Below are 22,016 nucleotides of genomic sequence, written 5' to 3'. Positions count from 1 at the left end.
CTTGCTTGCTCATGAATCCAAAACATAAGCAACTTGCCCATATATGGGCGGTCGAAACGTTATTAATCCTCATGCATTAAATAAAGGTAAACAAGCTTACCGCTCACAAAGTGATCGCTGCACACACGAGCCCAAAGTAACGACTTCCCTCCGGAGTCCGCACTCCTCTGTCTCCAGGCCCTGGTTCCTAATTATTTTCGGAATTCGGAAAAAAGACCGACCATTTTCCCCCTTGGCTTTGTTCGAACAGTCAACGATGCAGCAACAATGTACCATTTTAAACGCAGAAAACAAACGTGATAGATACGTGTTAGACCGAATCGCTACGTAAATGGAGGCCACCCAGCATGGCGACTACGAGAAATCCGAGGCGGAAGTGACGACATGTGCAAGCGACCTATAGGTCGCTTGCACATCGTAATGCATCATGGGAGTTTTTCCTTCGGGCGCCATATTGGGTGTCCGCCGGTTCACAAGGTACACTCGCGAGTTACACGGTAGAGCTTATCAACCTGATGTAATTTTCGCAGTATTTTCACGATTTACCGGAAGATCAAAAACAACGATACAGGCAGAAGGTGTCTCTGTGTGGCGGGATTGATCCTAATTACGTCCTGACCAAGGGTGATTTTTTTTTTGACGGAGAAAGCTTGCTGGCCAAATGTGACATCTCTGGACATCTTTCCCTACCTCGTGTTGACAACATGCTCCATAACACGCCAACAAATCCCTGGAGGCTTACAATTATTTTGTAAGCGGGTGGATACAGAGTGTAAACTTTAACATCGCATCAGAAGAAACGGTTGCTGTTGCACGTAAGTAAACCACATGGTGTTGGTAATTCTGCACACAAAAATGTTGATTTGTTCTCAGGCTTCCTGTTATCATTGTGTTTACATGCACAGCTAGGTTTACCTGATGTGGTTTTTCTAACAATTTTATAACAGGCAAATATGGCAGAGCGTATAAGAATAAAAAGTAACTATGCACAGCCTCCCCGTGGCTTAATTAAATTTAATGCTACCCTTTCACTAGTTACATGTTACTTAATCAACTTATACTAAATGGTTAAGGTTAACCACTCTCAGAGGACGTATTTTTAGTTTCAGTTTCCAGTACAATAAAACGTGTTCATGGTAACTACTGAGCATACTGACAGCTTTTCTTATGATCTCACGGTTAAGGAGGCTGTCACAACACCCAATTTCTGTCTGGTGCCAGATGGCAACAATTCCCATCACTTGTCACGACAACACCAATAGTATTACCAGGTATGTATGGCTTTACTTTTTGTAGTTTCTTATTTAATTCTATGTTTCATATTTTCATTACAATGTTTGTAATATTTTCAGATTCAGGCACAGATGAGTTTAACTGGACGGACTTCTGCGACTTTGTGGTGTGGACAAAGTGTGATTGTGCGAGTCCACCCAGATCGCTCGTTTTGGCCAGTTGGAAAAGCCAGAGTTTTTTTCCCCCAAAGTCCCCTCCTTACCTGAACTGCTCGGGAGAGCATTTACTAGATCAGCAGTGGACTTCCAGTGTTCCTGCTCAGCCGCTGTCACCTACCACTTGCTCATGTACTTCAAAGATGCGGAATAAAGTAGTTTTTTGTGCTGCAGCAGATTGTAAAATCAAATGATATCACTTGAAGTGTGCCAATCTAGACTGCCAAAAGGACAGTGGTTTTGTGACAAGTGTGAAACAAGGATTATTGGGAAAACTGTAACACAGTACTGGTACTTGTCTTACATTAAACAAATTTAAAAGAGAGCAACTTTTTCCTCTGTACATAGTATAATGAAAGTCATTGCGTACCCCATCAACATTACATCATACCGTCATCTCAGGATGGTAGGCACCTGTGCTAAAATAAACTACATTAATTAACAGTTCAATTTTTAACCCTGAAATTACTACATCTAATCATTATTCACTTCATTTTTTGTGCTTTGAGAAATAATAGAGATTTATGCCATTACTTTAAGAGGGACCATATTGCACATTGAGTCAAATCCTGTCATTTGTATTATGTATAGCTTTGTAAACAAACCCAACAATAGAATTTGTATAAACGCTGCCTTTATTAGCGCCAAACAAACAGTCGCATGTTGTCCTCCTCCAATGCTTTGATGCTCGCCTTCGTTTCCATCATGTCATTGGCAATCAAGTCGGTGTGGCATGAGATCCCTAAAGAAAAAAATAAAGAAAAAATCACAAAAAAATACGGTACCAGTAATAGGTTTAATATAGTAAAGTAGTATAGTTTTTTTGTCAGTGTAAAAGAAATGTACACATTTTGTTGCATTTTTTAATGTATGAACATTGCTACAGGCAAATACTTATTTCTATAAACACTTCCAAATGTCTCTAAAATATAAGGTGCGTGTACACACACAAACAAACACATACATTCACTCATGCATACAATATATCATGTAATGAATTCTGAGTGGCATACCAGAGTCAATGATGTCAGCAGTACTTGAGGGTACAGGTTACTGGAGCCATCTGGCTGCATAACTGCAACAATCTCTGCCACTTCGAGTCGTCTTTTCTTTGCTTGTCTCTCCTGTGCACGTTCATATCTTGGCACCGACTGGGCTGAGACATAGATGTTGTAACTTGGGACCCAACTTTAATGTTGGAGCCCAGTCGGGATGATTGGACAGAAAAACGGGCGCAGGGCGACCTGTTAAAATAAACAAATATATAAACAAATAAAATATGGAAAGACTGGTTATTTTACCGCAGTAGGGTGGCCGTGAATAAGTTCTTTAGCATGATGTGTAGGCTACCGGGGGTCTGTTTTCTTGCATCACCCCCGGGGGTCTGTTTTCTTGCATCAGCCCCTTCTGTCTCTTTTTTTTCCAAGTTTACATTTTGCCACCAAAAAACATGTTATCGGCATTAAAAGCCCAAGACTAATCAATCCAATTTCAGCAGTAAACACTTTGCACTGGCACTACTTGGGTGAAAATGTTCGATGTTAGCTTTCGGCTAACGTCCGCTAGCCAGCTTGTACTACCGAACTTGCTTGCTCATGAATCCAAAACATAAGCAACTTGCCCATATATGGGCGGTCGAAACGTTATTAATCCTCATGCATTAAATAAAGGTAAACAAGCTTACCGCTCACAAAGTGATCGCTGCACACACGAGCCCAAAGTAATGACTTCCCTCCGGAGTCCGCACTCCTCTGTCTCCAGGCCCTGGTTCCTAATTATTTTCGGAATTCGGAAAAAAGACCGACTATTTTCCCCCTTGGCTTTGTTCGAACAGCCAACGATGCAGCAACAATGTACCATTTTAAACGCAGAAAACAAACGTGATAGATACGTGTTAGACCGAATCGCTACGTAAATGGAGGCCACCCAGCATGGCGACTACGAGAAATCCGAGGCGGAAGTGACGACATGTGCAAGCGACCTATAGGCAAGACACAGTCGTTCTACTATAGTGCCCTGAATTGCCTTACTAGTGAGGACAAAGATAGTACATGGAATCTATGCTGGATCTCAAGGATATGGAATAAATGCTCAAACAAACGGCTGCCATGGTTGGGTGACATGACGCTACTGTTATTTGTGTTTCACCATAGAAACGCGCCACCCATCAGAAGGGTGAACAACAGTCTGGGTTGAATGTCCCTTTTAAGACAAAAAGAACCAGCAACGTCTCAGTTGAACGTCTAGCTAGCCACAGTTCGTTAACATAACATGGGTGTGTTTTCATGTCTTGAGTCAAAGGTGAGGTTGGAGGCCACCAGAGACGCCACGCCAATCACGATGAGGGGGGTCTTTCCACCCTCCCCTTTCCTTTCTCCTCTTTGTCTATTTACGATAACATTTTTCCGACCACCACACAGCATTTTTCCCGGCCTAGCGCAAGCAGACTGCGACCGGGCCTGTTGCGATTATTCCGCACAAAATGGCCAATCAATCTGGCACGCGAGCATGCAACAGTTCTCGTTGGTCCAATAAAGGAGTGTTCGAAGGTGTTCCTCACACACAAACACCTTGAAGTCCACAAAAAAAAAGCATCACCGTGTGGAGTCGGTGGACCTAAAGTTGCCACGCTCACCGTTCCGTATCCTGTCGCCTGGTTCCAGCCGAGATGACGAGTGCATGTAACTCCGATGTCAGGTCGGTTCCGTTCCGGCTCATCGGTGGCTCAGCGGGGCTCGATCCACGGATGGCGCTCCCAGTCGGGCATCGGGCGGGCGATGAGGCCGGCGTGCGGTCCGTTGGATGTGGTGGTAACTGGTAAGGATAGTGGTGTTAGCTGCACAGACACAGTGCAGACCGCGGAGGACTCATTCATGAAGCATGCGCCTCGCGCGCTCCCGTGCGCGCGCCCCCGCTTTGTTTTGACGAGATGCACGCGATTCCGCAGCGGCACTCTCACATGCACGCGCGGTAGTGTCTATTTACGCAAGGAGGTGTCATGATGGAAGAGGAGTGCTGCTGTTTACGAGACGTCCCTGAACGCCACAAACAACCCAGTGACAACAGACTATAGGCACTGGGGAACGGTTGCGCGCGTGCATAGTGCATACACGCACACATAAACACCCACACTTGACCCCAATCTACGGTATGTAGTCATCTCAGTGCACGTGCATTTTGCAATTTGTACAATAATAATTCAGTCTGACGTTTTTATATTTATCAAAAAGCCCTGTCAGTTTTTTTCAATTATCATTTTAATTGCATTGAATGCCATGTCAAGTGCTCGGGCATCTGTGATGTGCGCACCCAACTACTCGGCACAAATGTTTTCATGTCGTGTGACATTTAATCTGCTCTTATTGGATCAGAGGCGCACATTAAAGTATGTTAATGCTCAACAACAAAGCGGAGTTTTCAGAGCAGCCATTCCTATTCGTACCAGTGTTCTCGAGAACGCGCGTGGGAAGATAAAGAATGTGTGGAGTCTGTGGAGATTATCAAATGGTTATAAATTCAGTTTAACAGCCATTCATAATTACAAATGCACACAATTACCGTATGAACTGTCACACATATGTTCATAATGAGCATATAATGTTAATAGAATGTAGTGTACAGGTCTGCACTGCAATGAGAATGGCGAGGGGGGGGGAACAAAAAACGACGATTTTGTGGCGAATTTAACGAACAAGTCAAAACGCTCAATTTGTGTGCGCCTTTGCGGAGAGAAATCTCTTCGTGCTCTTTCGTGACTTCTTAACTACCGCTGCGTGACTTCTTAACTACCCAATTGTCTTGGGTCTTCTCGACCATTCCCACCTGGTAAAGTGGATGCATTTCACCGTCCTACCACTTGAGGCAGTAATGAAGTATTCAAAGCGTGTGAAGACGACGGCGCGCCGATTGAATTTTGAAATGTATTTCCTGTAGCTGATCACTCGTGTAATTCTCTTACTTTTTTTTTTTTCCCCCTCGCGCTTTTAAAATGTCCAACATCTCCGAGGAGAGGATGTCGTTTACTAAACGCTTTGGCCAGGTATGAATAACGTTACGAAGCAACTTTGAAGAGAATCTTTTTCAAAACTGCCATGTTTCCAAATGAGCTTGTGCACAACGTAAAGACGTGTAGCAAATCCTAATTTATTTGTACGCTGTCCCACCCACCTCAGTGTGCTTACACAGCCGAGGAGCAGCAGGCTGTGCACAATGCATTGCGCCAAAAGCTGGGGCCAGAATTTATCAGTACCAGACTGGCTGGAGGAGGACAGAAGGCAAGTTTTGTATCTGTAAAATAACTTTCAAAGGAGAATTGTGCAATTTCTTGACCACAATTTGAAACCCAAATGTCTTAATAACATATGCTACATGCTTTCGTCAAAATACCCCCAAGGATCGAGTATTATGCGACACAGTGATTGAGTAAGCATTTTCACGCGTGAAGGCAGCACTTTATGCACTACACAATGTTTACATGTATGTGACACACGGACACACAGCGAAACACAAAACCGTCACAACCCCCACCACATTGACAACTCCACTGACATACCATGTGCCACTTATCAGAAGCTAACACTGTTAGCTCATGCTAGTCTGCTACACCATTTTCCCTTGTGGAGGCAGGATTTAATTATCCAGCTGCCAAATTACACTTATTAGTGAATGTATGTAGCTGTGTGGTGCATTACATCATCAAACACAAATATACCCAACCACTGTTCGTAGGTTAGCCAGACAGACCGATGGATATTATAGATAGCTGATGGATGGATACGTTATTCATTCCAGCAGGAAATTAAATTGTCGTAGAAGGAACATTTACATGTATAAACTGACATTTTCAAGTGGGCACCCACTTCAGAGACGGAACTACTTGTATACAAGGCACACAACGGCACATTTCACCATTTGATTGTTGCAGGTGTGCTACATCGAGGGCCACCGTGTGATCAGCCTGGCCAATGAGATGTTTGGATATAACGGGTGGTCGCACTCCATCTCACAGCAGAACGTTGGTACTGTATTCCTCAGTGTCTTTCTGTCTTGTCTGTCGCCATAGTAATGTGTTTCCATGACATCCACCACCACCTTGCTCTGTATCTGGACCAACACAGCCTCGTGTTTGCCTTTGTAGACTTTGTGGACCTGGTTCACGGGAGGTTTTACGTCGGCGTCAGCGCTTTCGTCAAAGTGCAGCTGAAGGTGGGGAATAAATTGCAAATGGCTGTGTTGGGAATCACTCCCTATTCACTATATGGTGACCTATATAGGGAGTAGTACTGTTTGAAAGTGTAGTGGTTTGTTATCACCTGGCCTATATACAGGACTGTCTCAGAAAATTAGAATATTGTGATAAAGTCCTTTATTTTCTGTAATGTAATTAAAAAAACAAAAATGTCATGCATTCTGGATTCACTTGGAAACACTTGCAGGTGTTTCGAGTTAATTAGACGATTCAAGTGATTAGTTGAATAGCCTACTAGTATACTTTTTCATGATATTCTAATATTGTGAGATAGGATATTTGAGTTTTGGTTAACTCATTGACTGCCAGACATTTTAGAACATTTTAAAATTTTCAATACTCACGTGATATTACATTCAATAATTATATATATAAACTGAATCTACCAAATGACAGAATAGACTCCCTACTTTTTGCCCCGTCCCTTTTAAAAAAAAAAAAAATTGACAGTAGAAAAATGTAGGTTTGCCAAAATACAGCCTTTTCTCCCATGGACTCTGAAACTGTGTTTATTTCGTATAAAATGGGGCAGTGTCATCTACCGGTGGTTGGGCATCAGTAAAGTTGTTTCCAAGTTTGATATTTACTGTGGAGCATAGTCAGATTAGCCCCCATTTAGCACCGCTCTAAAAAAATACAATTGACAAGTATACTTGTCAAAGGCAGTGAATGTTAAGCTGAAAGCTATAATCAGCAATATTAAAATAATAAAAGGCTTGCAATATTTCAGTTAATTTGTATTGAATCCAGAATGTATGACATTTTTGTTTTTTTCATTGCATTACGGAAAATAAAGGATTTTATCACAATATTCTAATTTTCTGAGACAGTCCTGTATAGTGCCCCTCTCCACATATCCCACAATGCATCTTTAAAAGTAATACATAACCACTGATCTGTTGCTGCATTCGAGGATGGTCGGAAGTCGGACTTTTCCGAGCGCAAACCAGGAAGTGTGTACGGGAACGCCTAGTCGGAAAAAAAAGAAGGACCCCGACTTCACAGACGAACTACAAGTGACGTCACTCTACAATGGTTTCCACCTTTGGAAACGCAGACCGTGAATAGTAAAACACAATTTACTTGAGTATAAAACTAGATAGCTTTCTTCATTCATAAATGTTTGACATACCACAACGTACGTGACAGTATGCCACTATCTCCCTGCATAAAATTAGACAGTCAACTACTGAACTGTATGGAATGCTTGTGAAATAAACAATAAATGAACCAAAATTACAAGAAGGTAAGTTTGCTGGAGGTCAAAAATTAGTTTTAAGAACAAAAGTGGAGAACATTTGAGACAGTACTTAGTAGAAACAGCATAATTTGTGGTGTTTTAAATTTAGTAAACATCAACAAGAGGACTTCAGACATTTTACAACTTGCCTTAAATACATGTATAAATTATATGCTTAATGATGTTCAGCAGTGGCGAGCAGTTATAATAAGCTATTAATGTGGTGCAGCCAGAACTGCTTCCTCTTATATGTTGCAGTTAAAAAGTGATCTGGAAACCTGTTACCAAGTGTGTGCGTGTTTTAAACACAGTTCCAAAACTATTTCTCATTTGACTATACAATCTTCTGTGTCAGAATCCTAGAGAGTGATTAGGGACAGAGCAAAGTGTCATGGTTCGTGTGACAGTCCAGATAAATGAATATTGGTGCATCTTGTTTTGTGCCAGGATGGAGCCTTCCACGAGGATGTCGGCTACGGCGTGAGCGAGGGGCTGAAGTCGAAGGCTTTGTCCCTGGAGAAAGCAAGAAAGGAGGCTGTCACTGATGGCATGAAGAGAGCGCTCAAGTACTGGAAATAAGATTCCCATTCCCCGCCATCATAGTTGTTGTCCTGACCTTTTTGTTTTCAACCGCATATTTTTTTCGTTTTGTGTTTTTTAGGTGCTTTGGGAACGCCCTTGGAAATTGCATCCTAGACAAAGCGTACCTTCAGGCTATTAACAAGATCCCCAAGCAGGTACAAACACATTCAGAATCATTTTCCTGACTCATGAGATGGGGATGTATTGTTTATACATGCTGGTGGTGAATTGTAAATAGTACAGGTACTTCACGAGAATCAAGATTAAGGAGCTCTCTTAGGCTTTTCCTGACATTCCTGTACATGTACATTACTATACATGTTTTCATAGTTTTCTAGCATGAGTGTAGCCATAACTTCAATTAGGTCTGCAATTTAAGTGAGTAGGGCTGCACAGTATTGGGAAAAAAAAACTGTCATTGCGATTTTTTGGGGGTCTGCGATATATATATTGCGATATTAAAAATGGAAGAATTTTCACCAGATGACTTGAATAGCGGTTTGGGAAGAATTTGTCCAACTCACCATGACACTATTCATATAAATGGACTGCTTTTTATATAGCGCTTTATTGCCCAAATCACTTTACAACGCGCATTGCATTTGGTCTCCGTTGCAATGAATGGGGGTCATTTTTCCAAATCAAATTTTTGTCTTAGGAATGTGACAAATACCCAAAAGAATTATTGTACTGTATTCAAGTCTCCATGGCACGAGTAATCAATAGAAAAAAAGTCATTTTGGGTGTGAACTACTCCTTTTTTTTATGATTTATTCCAATGCAAAAACTACATATAATCTTACCACGAATATTTGTCTTATTTCTAATTATCGGTAAATTATTGTCATGAGCATTATAATAGATTAATAATTGTCTACAAATAAGTCACTTTTTAGTTGATAAGTCTGATTTTAAATGTAATGAGATTTGTCTGAGCATACATAAAACATTTTAACTATTATTATCATTATTAATCCATCCATCCATTTTCTTGACCGCTTATTCCTCACAAGGGTCGCGGGGGGTGCTGGAGCCTATCCCAGCTGGCTTTGGGCAGTAGGTGGGGTACACCCTGGACTGGTCGCCAGCCAATCGCAGATCATTGTTAATTATTAGTTGTTGTAGTAGTAGTAGCAGCAGCCTGGTCCACTCGTTTAAGGCAGCTGCCTTCCACATGTTTGCAGTATTGTCTGTCTGGCGTGTGCAACCATTTTTCTTTTTTTTCCTTTTTTTTTTTTAACCCCTCTTTAGTTATGTTGTTTGAAGGGCAGCATGTAAGCTATTTCGCCAGGTGAAAAGTTATTGTATCCGTGATTTGTCGGTGCTGTTTGGACTTCTTATCATAAGGCGTTATGCTGGCAATGGCAAATGTGTCTCGAATTGTTTTTTGACTATATGAAGTTTCACTTCGTGTTCCACTTCTAGTTTGAACTGGTCATACTGGCTTGTGATGGCGATTCAAATTGTCGGACAGGTTTGTTTTATTACCTCGTGTTGCGGCAACTGTCGGCACAGGATTTTTTTTTTGTTCTGTATCTTCTTTTTATAGCAGAAATACTTCAACGTTACAGATTTTGACTTTCTTTTGACGACTAAATCCACTTCCACCCTCTCCTCATGTGCAAGTCGTGGCGACATTGTCGCCTTTTAGCGTTTTCAAAGCAGGCACATGCGCACATCGCGATTGCGATGTTCCAACGATATATCATGCAGGCCTATTAGTGAGTGACAATGTTTCCTTGAAAGAATCCTTTTCCATCCAACTAGCCGCTGCCCGCTCTGGACCCTGCCCGGACCAAGCGCTCGGAAAGCGAGCCCTCCGTGGAGAAGGCTCGCTTCTGTAGCCTGGTGCAAGAGGCTAAACTGGGCCCCGCCGTCGCACCACTGGAGCCCCGAGTCGCCGACCTAAAAGAGACCTCCAAAACTCACACCCCGGCCGCTCAAGACGTTCAAAGCGAAAGCGAAGGCTCAAGGTAAACACCCTCCCGAGTCCACTGAAAGGCATTAGAAACAACAAAGGCGAAAAAAACCCGAAGCATTTAGGACATTTAATATCAAAGAAAAGTCATAGAATGTTAGAATTGAGGTTGCTCATGTGCCCACCGCTGCTTTGTCCCAGACAAGCGTTGGTGGACTCGGCGTCGTCGTCCGAGTCGCACTCGGACCCCAAGCAGTTGCGCAAGCAGCGGCAGCAGCAGCTGCAGCAGAAGTTTCGCAGGGAGATGGAAGCCAAGCGGCTGCAGCAGAAGCAGGATGTCACCAAGGTGGAGAATGTGGAGCCCCTCTTTGGAGAAGGAGGTGATAGACTCAGTTGATTTCCTTTGTACTATCTTGATGGCTGCATTGTTTTTCTTCACTTTGCTCGTGTGGTGGCATAGCTGAAGTTCCCTTGAAAATCAAATTTTGCATCGAGGACTAAAACTGGAAATGCTGAAAGATGCCACAAGATGGCGCCAAAGCCAAGCCTAACTGGCGAATAGCAATTGGTGTCATTGAAGTACATACGTCTTCCGCAGCAGGTTACTAAAGGTTACTGTAAAACACTTTCACCTGAGACCCTTTTTCATTTATTGTCCATTTTGGGGAGCTGGAAGCAGAGTCATTGCGGTCTGGTGCATATAAAGTACGTCTTCTCAATACATGTCAATACATTCCGGTTCGAAAAATGATTTTATTTCAGTAGTTCAATTCAAAAAGTGAAAGTCGAGTAGATTTATAATACATGGGTGAACTATTTCATTCATTATAATTTGATGATGATTGTATTTTTTAGCTGATGAAAAGAAAACCCACAAGTTACCGTATGAAGAAATTGCAATACTACATGAGCAATCAAAGAAGAGATTTTATTTTATTTAGAAATTTGGTAGAATTTTCAATGTGATGAAGTCGACTTATACCACAAAACGTAAAATTTCCACCGCCATACTTGACTGTTCTTTAGATTGTAATTTTTTTTTGTTTTTTTAATCCAAACACACCAGGTGGACTCAATACCTCAAATACAGTGGTATGAAAAAGTATCTGAACCTTTTGGAATTTCTCACATTTCTGCACAAAATCACCATCAAATTTGATCTGATCTTTGTCAAAAACACACAGATGAAACAACAGTGTCTGCTTTAACTAAAACCACCCAAACATTTACAGGTTTTCATAATTTAATGAGGATAGCATGCAAACAATGACAGAAGGGGGAGGAATAAGTAACTGAACCATCACATTTAATATTTTGTGCCCCCCCCTTTGGCAGCAATAACTTCAACCAGATGCTTCCTGTAGCTGCAGATCAGTCTGGCAAATCGATCAGGACTAATCTTGGCCCATTCTTCTTTACAAAACTGCTGTAGTTCAGTCAGATTCCTGGGATGTCTGGCATGAATCGCTGTCTTGAGGTTATGCCACAGCATCTCAATGGGGTTCAAGTCTGGACTTTGACTTGGCCACTCCAGAACGTGTATTTTCTTCTTCTGAAACCATTCTGAAGTTGATTTACTTCTGTGTTTTGGATCATTTTCTTGTTGCAGCATCCATCCTCTTTTTAGCTTCAACTGTCTGACAGACAGCCTCAGGTTTTCCTGCAAAACATCCTGATAAACTTTTGAATTGATTTTTCCATGAATGATTGCAAGTTGTCCAGGCCCTGAGGAAGCAAAACAGCCCCAAACCATGATGCACCCTCCACCATGCTTCACGGTGGGGATGAGGTGTTGATGTTGGTGAGCTGTTCCATTTTTCCTCCACACATGACGATGTGTGTTCCTCCCAAACAATTCAACTTTGGCTTCATCAGTCCACAAAATATTTTGCCAAAACTGCTGTGGAGTGTCCAAGTGCCTTTTTTGCGAAGCAGTGGCTTCCTCCGTGGAGTCCTCCCATGAACACCATTCTTGGCCAGTGCCAAACTCTCTCCATTTGTACACAACTTCTCTGACTGTCGATTGATGAACATCCAGACTTTTAGAGATGGTTTTGTCTCCTTTGCCAGTTTTATACAAACCAACAATTCTTGATCGCAGGTCTTCCAAAAAGAAAAAAGCCCGCATGGCTCTTTTGAGCGAGTCATGGTGCACATCGGACAATACTTCTCATCAAGACAATTCTGACCAGGTGTGTGTTTTATAGTGGGCAGGGCAGCTTTAAGCCGCTCATCAGTGATTGGGCACACACCTGACTTAAATTGTTTCGGAAAAATTGGTTTCAAGCAGAGGGTTCAGTTACTTTTTCCTCCCCCTTCTGTCATTGTTTGCATGCTATCCTCATTAAATTATGAAAACCTGTAAATGTTTGGGTGGTTTTAGTTAAAGCAGACACTGTTGTTTCATCTGTGTGTTTTTGACAAAGATCAGATCATATTTGATGGTGATTTTATGCAGAAATGTGAGAAATTCCAAAAGGTTCAGATACTTTTTCATACCACTGTAGCTCCACTTCAAAATTAGGATCTGATTCAATCTTTCTTTACACAGAATGTTAAAAAGACGCAAGGAATTTTGTCTCCAGGAGTTGGAGCCACTCGATTGCTGCAGTGAACAAGCTAATATAACAAAATATACATTTAAGACATTATCAGTGAAAAGGACAAAGTTATTTGTGTGATATCTAAATAAAAAAAAATGTTTGATATGGTGTAACATTCTACTTAGACTTAGACTTAGACTTCTTTATTGATCCCTTTGGGATGGCTCCCTCTGGGAAATTTACATGTCCAGCAGTAATAAGAACAGATAATAAAATAAAAAATAATTAAATCAATAAATAAAGTTATTACACCAGAGATTGAATAAATAATAGATAATAAAATAAAAAATAATTAAATCAATAAATAAAGTTATTACACCAGAGATTGAATAAATAATAACAATAATAATAATCCCCTCTGTGAGCCGGCACCTTAACGTGGTGTAGGGGTTTGCGTGTCGCAATGATCCTAGGAGCTATGTTGTCTGGGGCTTTATGCCCCTGGCAGGGTCACCCATGGCAAACAGGTCCTAGGTGAGGGGCCAGACTAAGAACGGCTCAGAAGACCCCTATGATGATAAAAAATTTTGGAGACGCGTTTCCCTCGCCCGGACGCGGGTCACCGGGGCCCCCCTCTGGAGCCAGGCCTGGAGGCGGGGCTCGCTGGCGAGCGCCTGGTGGCCGGGCCTGCACCCATGGGGCCCGGCCGGGCACAGCCCGAAGGGGCAACGTGGGTCCCTCTTCCCACGGGCTCACCACCGGTGGGAGGGGCCAAAGGGGTCGGGTGCAGTGTGGGCTGGGTGGCGGCCAAGGGAGGAGACCTTGGCGGACCGACCCCCGGCTACAGAAGCTGGCTCTTGGGACATGGAATGTCACCTCTCTGGCAGGGAAGGAGCCCGAGCTGGTGTGCGAGGCCGAGAAGTTCCGACTAGACATAGTCGGACTCGCCTCCACACACGGCTTGGGCTCTGGTACCAGTCCTCTTGAGAGGGGTTGGACTCTCTTCCACTCTGGAGTTGCCCACGGTGTGAGGCGCAGAGCAGGTGTGGGCATACTTATTGCCCCCCGGCTCGGCGCCTGTACGTTGGGGTTTACCCCGGTGGACGAGAGGGTAGCCTGACTGTTGTTTGTGCATATGCACCAAACAGCAGCTCAGAGTACCCACCCTTCTTGGAGTCCGTGGAGGGTGTGCTGGAGAGCGCTCCCTCTGGGGACTCCCTCGTCCTGCTGGGGGACTTCAACGCTCACGTGGGGAATGACAGTGAGACCTGGAGGGGCGTGATTGGGAGGAACGGCCCCCCTGATCGGAACCCGAGCGGTGTTCTGTTATTGGACTTCTGTGCTCGTCACGGTTTGTCCATAACGAACACCATGTTCAAGCATAAGGGTGTCCATATGTGCACTTGGCACCAGGACACCCTAGGCCGCAGTTCGATGATCGACTTTGTAGTCGTGTCATCGGATTTGCGGCCGCATGTTTTGGACACTCGGGTGAAGAGAGGGGCGGAGCTGTCAACTGATCACCACCTGGTGGTGTGTTGGCTCCGATGGTGGGGGAAGATGCCGGTCCGACCTGGCAGACCCAAACGTATTGTGAGGGTTTGCTGGGAACGTCTGGCGGAATCCCCTGTCAGAAAGAGTTTCAATGCCCACCTCCGGCAGAGCTTCTCCCTTGTCTCGGGGGAGGTGGGGGACATTGTTGAGGCGGCCGATCGGAGCTGTGGCCGTAAGGTGGTCGGTGCCTGTCGCGGCGGCAATCTTCGAACACGCTGGTGGACACCAGCGGTAAGGGATGCCGTCAAGCTGAGGAAGGAGTCCTATCGGGCCTTTTTGGCCTGTCGGACTCCGGAGGCAGCTGACAGGTACCGGATGGCCAAGCGGAACGCGGCTTCGGCGGTTGCTTAGGCAAAAACTCGGACATGGGAGGAGTTCGGTGAGGCCATGGAAAACGACTTCCGGACGGCTTCGAGGAAATTCTGGTCCACCATCCGGCGTCTCAGGAGAGGAAAGCAGTGCACCATTAACACTGTGTATAGTGGCGATGGGGTGCTGCTGACCTCGACTCGGGACGTCGTGAAGCGGTGGGGGGAATACTTCGAAGACCTCCTCAATTCCACCAACACTTCTCCTTTTGAGGAAGCAGAGTCTGGGGACTCTGGGGTGGGCTCTCCTATCTCTGGGGTCGAAGTCACTGAGGTGGTTGGAAAGCTCCTCGGTGGCAGGGCCCCGGGGGTGGATGAGATCCGCCCGGAGTTCCTAAAGACTCTGGATGTTGTGGGGCTGTCGTGGTTGACACGCCTCTACAACATCGCGTGGACATCGGGGACAGTGCCTCTGGATTGGCAGACCGGGGTGGTGGTCCCCCTTTTTAAGAAGGGGGACCGGAGGGTGTGTTCCAACTACAGAGGGATCACACTCCTCAGCCTCCCTGGTAAGGTCTATTCAGGGGTGCTGGAGAGGAGGGTCCGTCGGGAGGTCGAATCTCGGATCCAGGAGGAGCAGTGTGGTTTTTGTCCTGGCCGTGGAACAGTGGACCAGCTCTACACCCTCCGCAGGATCCTCGAGGGTGCGTGGGAGTTCGCTCAACCAGTCCACATGTGTTTTGTGGATCTGGAGAAGGCGTTCGACCGTGTCCCTCGGGGAGTTCTGTGGGGGGTGCTTCGGGAGTACGGGGTGCCGGGCCCCTTGTTACGGGCTGTTCGGTCCCTGTACGACCGTTGCCAGAGTTTGGTCCGCATTGCCGGCAGTAAGTCGGATTCGTTTCCGGTGAGGGTTGGACTCCGCCAAGGTTGCCCTTTGTCACCGATTCTGTTCATAACTTTTATGGACAGAATTTCTAGGCGCAGCCGAGGAGTGGAGGGGTTCCGGTTTGGTGGCCTCAGCATTGCATCTCTGCTCTTTGCAGATGATGTGGTGCTGTTGGCTTCATCAGGCCGGGACCTTCAGCTCTCACTGGAGCGGTTCGCAGCCGAGTGTGAAGCGGCTGGGATGAGGATCAGCACCTCCAAATCCGAGACCATGGTCCTCAGTCGGAAAAGGGTGGAGTGTCGTCTTCAGGTCGGGGATGAGATCCTGCCCCAAGTGGAGGAGTTCAAGTATCTTGGGGTCTTGTTCACGAGTGAGGGTAGGATGGAGCGGGAGATCGACAGGCGGATCGGTGCAGCGTCTGCAGTGATGCGGACTCTGTATCGGTCCGTCGTGGTGAAGAAAGAGCTGAGCCAAAAGGCAAAGCTCTCGATTTACCGGTCGATCTACGTTCCAACCCTCACCTATGGTCACGAGCTGTGGGTCGTGACCGAAAGAACGAGATCCCGGATACAAGCGGCCGAAATGAGTTTCCTCCGCAGGGTGTCCGGGCTCTCCCTTAGAGATAGGGTGAGAAGCTCGGTCATCCGGGAGGGACTCAGAGTCGAGCCGCTGCTCCTGCGCGTTGAGAGGAGCCAGCTGAGGTGGCTCGGGCATCTGGTTCGGATGCCTCCTGGACGCCTCCCTGGGGAGGTGTTCCGGGCATGTCCCACCGGTGGGAGGCCCCGGGGACGACCCAGGACACGCTGGAGAGACTATGTCTCTCGGCTGGCCTGGGAACGCCTTGGGATCCCACCGGAGGAGCTGGTTGAAGTGGCTGGGGAGAGGGAAGTCTGGGTTTCCCTCCTGAAGCTGCTGCCCCCGCGACCCGACCCCGGATAAGCGGAAGAAGATGGATGGATGGATGGAATAATAATAATAAAATGAAAAATAATAATTCGATCAATCAATAAATAAGGTTATTACACCAGAGATTGAATTAATAATAATAATAATAAGAAAAATACAATAAAAAAAATAAAAGTTCAATCAATAAATAAGGTTATTATACCGGAGATTAAATAAAATAAATTAAAGTACTGTAAAGTGCCATATTTGTGAAGTGAAGTGCATGCTACCCCTGGGGTCACGCCTGGGTTAAACTATCATGTCTGATAGTTGACTTTATTTGAACTGATGATTTGTTTGAGGCAAATATCTAATGTTTGGTTTTCTTTGAACTGATGCAATCGGCTTGTAACTAGGGAATGTCAAGTCTCTTTCACTCTCTTTATGGTTAGGACTAGGGATGTAACGATATCCAAACATCACCAAATGATATTATCACAATATGAAGGTCACAATACGATAATTATCACGGTATTGTGGGGGAGTTGGCGATATTTAAAAAAGATCACAATATTGTAAAAAAAGAGAGCTCATAGTAAAAAAAAAAAAAAAAAAAAAGCACAATATTGTGCTTTTGTACATAACAGCAATGCATATACACCACCTACAATCTCTCATACCAATATTGAGGCACTTACTTGCTAATGCAAGCACACATTGATCGCTTCACAAGCAAATTAGGTTCCCCTTTCATCTGACAATTAGCATGGATTTTAAACATTGAAGGCCAAAACATCCCTAATGAAAATTAAATTGCACTAATAAACTAGCCACGAGAGGGTGCTAGAACTCCACAAATGGAAATCAACCTGACTTTTTTTTTTTTTTTTTTTTTTTTTAAACAAACGCGTTCCTTTTAAATATTGTGAACATGACGACGACGATATTGTGGCAGTTTTAATATCGCGATATCACGATATTGCCCTTATCATGACATTCCTAGTTAGGACCAGTCGGCAGCGAATCAGATGGGTCCAGGTCAGTCCGGTCTCAGCTCCTTATATGGTTAGGAGCCAATCCGCAGCGACTCGGATCGATCCATGTTGGTCCTGTTTTGATGACCTATCAGGGTTAACCACATGTCGAAGCTCGGCCAATGAGATCGAGTCACTGTCTATGTAAGCTGTTTGAGAAATGTGTGTGTGCCGGATTATTAACTTTGTTCATCGATGTGCTTCCGCAGCCCAAGAGAGCTTTGTTTTTTGTTTAGTCAAGTTATGTGAATAAATAGTCTAAACCTTATTTGCAATGTCGTCTTCTGGCTGAGGTTGGTTTTCATTCTGTCCCATCTCATCCATAGATGATCTGGATCTCTGGAATTTCTCCCTGAACGAGATGGAGGAGCCACACTGCCTGAGCACGCCCAACAGTCACAAGATGCAAATGCGCAGCAAGACCCCGCATAGGAGCGCCGCCAGAACGCCCGAGTGGCAGCAGCAGTTGCACGGCAGAGGACACGCGGGAACGCATCAAGACGCACCTCCACATCAAGCCAGAGCAGGTTAGATGGCAACGTTTGGTGTGTGCGGGGGTCACATAAGGCTCGGTCGCTTCTTTAATCTGGCCCAACGAGCACTTGGGTCAGGGCTGGGCAATCTCGGTCCTCCAGGGCCGGAGTCCTGCAGGGTTTTGCATGTTTCCCTTCTCCAACACAGCTGATATATGATCAGCTCATCAGCAAGCTCTGCATAAGCATAACGATCCCGTTGATTGGAGTCGGCTTGTGTTGGAAGAGGGAAACCTCCAAAACCTGCAGGACTTCGGCCCTCGACGAGCTCCCCTGACTTAGACGATCGCGAGTCCTGTAATTGTTACATTTAGTTTTTTGTTTTTCCCCTACAAAGTTTTCATGAAAATGCACTCATTAGTTAAGTACAAAAAAATTACCAGAAAATGCATTCATTAATTTGTACATTTTTGAATTGATCTAAGAGACAAGTAGTTAAATTATTGTATACTTTATATTACAAGACGGATAGTGAAATACAGAATTTAGCAAGTGCTGTAATTTAGCATTTTTGTACTGAATTAGTGAACATATTGTAAATGATAAAATTTTAGTAAAATTAACAATTTTACCTGCTGTATGAAAGATTATTGAATGAACAATTGCTCAGTTTATAATGAATAATTAATACAAATTGATGAAATGAGTCAACAATTTTAGATTTACATTTAAATTTTATCTTAAATAATTTGTTATAGATAAAAGAAAGTTATTTGTGAAATAAACAATTGTAAGTATTTATAAAAGTTCATTTATAGTAAATAAACTATATGAATATATAGTAATAAAAGTTGTACATATAATTTGACATTGATTTGTACAATCTCCTACAATAGTGAAAGTCTACTTTCTATAACAGTTACATACTTTACCAATGTGGGAACATCAGTTGTTGCATCTTATGGGAGAACACTTTTCAATCCCACTTCCTGCTAATATAGGTAAATTACATTTAAAAAAAAAAAAGAGAAAAAAAATGTTGCCAGCGACAACAGTTGAATGTTTACTTTCCGACTGTCTTCCGAATTACAAAAGTTCTGAGCCATATCAGAATAACTAAGTTGGTCACATTTTTTTAAGAGGTTGGACTGTTTTTTTGTTGTTGTTTTTTTTGTTTTTGTTTTTTTAAACTAAAGCAGACATAGGTGCTAGCTAGGGGTGTTAAAAAAAATCGATTCGGCGATATATCGCGATACTACATCGCGCGATTCTCGAATCGATTCAATAAAAAAAAAATCGATTTTTTTTTTTTTTTTTTTTTTTTTTAAGAGCTCAGAATTGTTCATTCGGTAGTCTTACCGATTCAACGTCTTATCATCATTGCCTTTTTTTTTTTTTTTTTGGTGTGTGTGAATCGATTTTTAAACTTCCATTTTTAATGGAAAAATATTCAACAAAACGTCTGACTTCGGGTTAGGATTCACACCTTGAGCATGGAAGAATGTTATATGAACGGAACATTAAGCCTTAATATTTTATTTTAATGCTGTTCAAACATGAAACAGATTACAACCTCTATAAGACTGAAATTTCAGATAAATAAATAATACATTTTCATATAAATCTTACACTCTACAAGCTTACTGATTAGTATTTTCTAAATTTGAATGAAAAAAAATCGCAACAATCGAGTTATAAATTCGTATCGGGATTAATCGGTATCGAATCGAATCGTGACCTGTGAATCGTGATACGAATCGAATCGTCAGGTACTAGGCAATTCACACCCCTAGTGCTAGCCAAACTCACCACTTCCTACTGCATGTTCGGGGCAGTCTAACGTTTAATATAAACAAGCTTTACATCACTTACTGTCATAAATTTTAATGAAATTTCAACAAAATTTATGTGCGCATATTATCTACTTATGTCAACTTCAACTGCATGCTGCTAACGTCTCTGTAGACAAAATGGCTTGCCGTCCATATCCATAATACAATACACCTAAAAATCACACCTGATGTTGTTGGCACCCAGCCAATCTTATGTGGTTTGTCGCACTGCAAGCCTAAAGGTCGATGTTGTGCCCTGGCTGTGTTTTTTGTCCAAAATGAAAGGAGCATGGGGACAGTTCATGTGGGATTTTCAAATGAAGATTCTCAGGTGAAACCCGCTGTAATAAATGTCAAAAATCATAATTTCTCACAGCCTCACGGTGGAAGTCGGGAGTAGAATTGTTTCTCCATGAGAGCACTCAGGAATAAGGTGGATACATTTAATATTTTTTTTAAATGAAGTTAGTTAGCTTATTGTAAATTTAAAATGATGATAAAATGCAATAGTACATGTAATTTAACATTTTTATATTAAACTGGCTGTGCCCTGCGATTGGCAACCAGTTCAGGGTGTGCACCGCCTGCTGCTCCAAGACAGCTGGGATAGGCTCCAGCACGCCCGCGACCCTCGTGAGAATGAGTGGTTGGGAGAATGCATGGATGGATATATTAAATTGGCCAATTTAATTTCAATAACAAAATGTTCAATTAAAAAAAGGAAAAGACCACAAATTAGGAAAAAAATGATTAAATATGTATTGACTACTGTATATGGTAAAATGAAAATTGCTAAATGAACAAATTTCATGTTTTTATTATATATTCACCAATTAAGCCAAAGTATACAAAATATAGCGCCGTCAAAGCGTTAACTAATTAATTAATCACAAAAAATTATCGCATTAATCATATATTAACACAGATTAATCACATTAATTTTGACTGCAGATGATCCTTTAGCTTGACAGCGGATGGCAACATTAAAGGTAGCACAGGTTGTGTTTGAACAATAACAACATGCATTAAAGTGAAGCATTTAATAAATGTTTGCGTGTGACATTCAGAATATTTTTAATGTCAAACTATTGGGGTCATTTTTTTTCCACTTTAAATTATGCAAGTAATTAACTGATTAGAAAAAGAGGAGGATGAGACGTCCTCTTAACATTAAATGCCAAAAAAATTAACACACAAGTGGTGCATTTTAAATTTGGCGGGCAAAAAATGTTGATTAAAAAGCCTTTTTAATTAAGCGATTAATCGCGATTAATCAAAATTTTAAGATGTGATTAATCTGATAAAAAAATCTAATTGTTTGACAGTTCTAATTTTAAAATGTGGTTTATAAGCACTTTTGAACTTTTCTTGTTTCAGTTGTGATTATTTTTTTAAACCTCATTTGCAAAGGAGTTGGTCGATTTGCCCATTTTAAAAATCAAATGGGAAACAAGGTTGCCCACCCCTGATCCATTCTAAAGATTAAGCACCTTCTGTAATTTAACTTGAGTCAACATGTTATCTGTCCATCTTACAGAACAAACCTCAAGTCCGTACCGAGCACGGCAGTTCATGAAGAAACGCAGACTGGATAAATGATGTTGGCCTCCGCTATTTCAATTTTTTGGAGCATTTCTTCGGGTGATGAGGCTGATTTTCAACACGTTGCTGCATGTCAAAAGTTTGCCAATTTTTGATGAATAAAATAACTTTCATAATTTTGTCTGAATTCATTGGTGATGACTGATGAGCAGTATTGTTTGTGCTAAGCATTCTTTTATAGAGTGACACTTTTTTTTTTTTTTTTTTTTCCAGGGCCAATACCTATTATTAGTAGTCAAAGAGGCCAATAAAATTTGAAGCAAATATTAATTTGGCGCTAAAAGTCAGGTCATCTTTATTTATATGGGACTTTCAAACAGCGCTGTCACAAAGCGCTTTACAGAAACAAAAACAAAACTAAAGAGAAAATACATTTGAAGAAGTTCTTAAAAGGATACTTTAATTATTTAGCCATTTTTGGCAGTCAATAATTTGCCTATAATAAATTTGATATTTTCATTCT

The 22,016-nt window shown here is 42.7% G+C and overlaps 2 protein-coding genes across 4 annotated transcripts in view; one reads left to right on the top strand and one right to left on the bottom strand.

Annotated features, from left to right (window-relative positions):
• The window catches only part of prr5a (proline rich 5a (renal)), a 33,569-nt gene extending 29,136 nt beyond the window's left edge, over window positions 1-4,433 (bottom strand). The window contains exon 1 of the mRNA XM_077515673.1: window positions 4,084-4,433. The gene's annotated coding sequence lies outside the window, so the exon portion shown is untranslated. The remainder of the gene's footprint in view (window positions 1-4,083) is intronic.
• A 45-nt stretch (window positions 4,434-4,478) lies between these two features.
• rad52 (RAD52 homolog, DNA repair protein) lies at window positions 4,479-21,669 on the top strand. Of its 3 annotated transcripts, XM_077515676.1 has the most exons (10): window positions 4,503-5,487; window positions 5,621-5,722; window positions 6,373-6,466; window positions 6,586-6,653; window positions 8,384-8,502; window positions 8,598-8,673; window positions 10,286-10,491; window positions 10,638-10,816; window positions 17,973-18,173; window positions 21,489-21,669. In XM_077515676.1, exons 1-10 carry the CDS (start codon window positions 5,437-5,439, stop codon window positions 21,548-21,550), a joined length of 1,158 nt encoding a protein of 385 aa, XP_077371802.1. In that variant the 5' UTR covers window positions 4,503-5,436; the 3' UTR covers window positions 21,551-21,669. The 3 variants fall into 3 exon arrangements, with proteins under 3 accessions (XP_077371803.1, XP_077371802.1, XP_077371804.1); XM_077515677.1 differs by lacking the exon at window positions 6,586-6,653 and having other exon boundaries at window positions 4,479-5,487; window positions 6,373-6,462; XM_077515678.1 differs by lacking the exon at window positions 4,503-5,487 and having other exon boundaries at window positions 5,615-5,722; window positions 6,373-6,462; window positions 6,566-6,653.
• Window positions 21,670-22,016: the final 347 nt, after the last annotated feature.

Source organism: Festucalex cinctus, chromosome 3, assembly GCF_051991245.1.
Source record: "Festucalex cinctus isolate MCC-2025b chromosome 3, RoL_Fcin_1.0, whole genome shotgun sequence".
Lineage (NCBI taxonomy): Eukaryota > Metazoa > Chordata > Actinopteri > Syngnathiformes > Syngnathidae > Festucalex > Festucalex cinctus.
This window is presented reverse-complemented; position numbering and strand designations above follow the sequence as displayed.

Excerpts from the sequence above, each read along its gene's own strand:
- rad52 (XM_077515676.1), top strand. The coding sequence starts at position 5,437 with ATGTCCAACATCTCCGAGGAGAGGATGTCGTTTACTAAACGCTTTGGC. Across the intron at positions 8,674-10,285 it reads TTAACAAGATCCCCAAGCAG|CCGCTGCCCGCTCTGGACCC; the intron begins GTACAAACACAT and ends CCATCCAACTAG. Across the intron at positions 18,174-21,488 it reads TCCACATCAAGCCAGAGCAG|AACAAACCTCAAGTCCGTAC; the intron begins GTTAGATGGCAA and ends TCCATCTTACAG.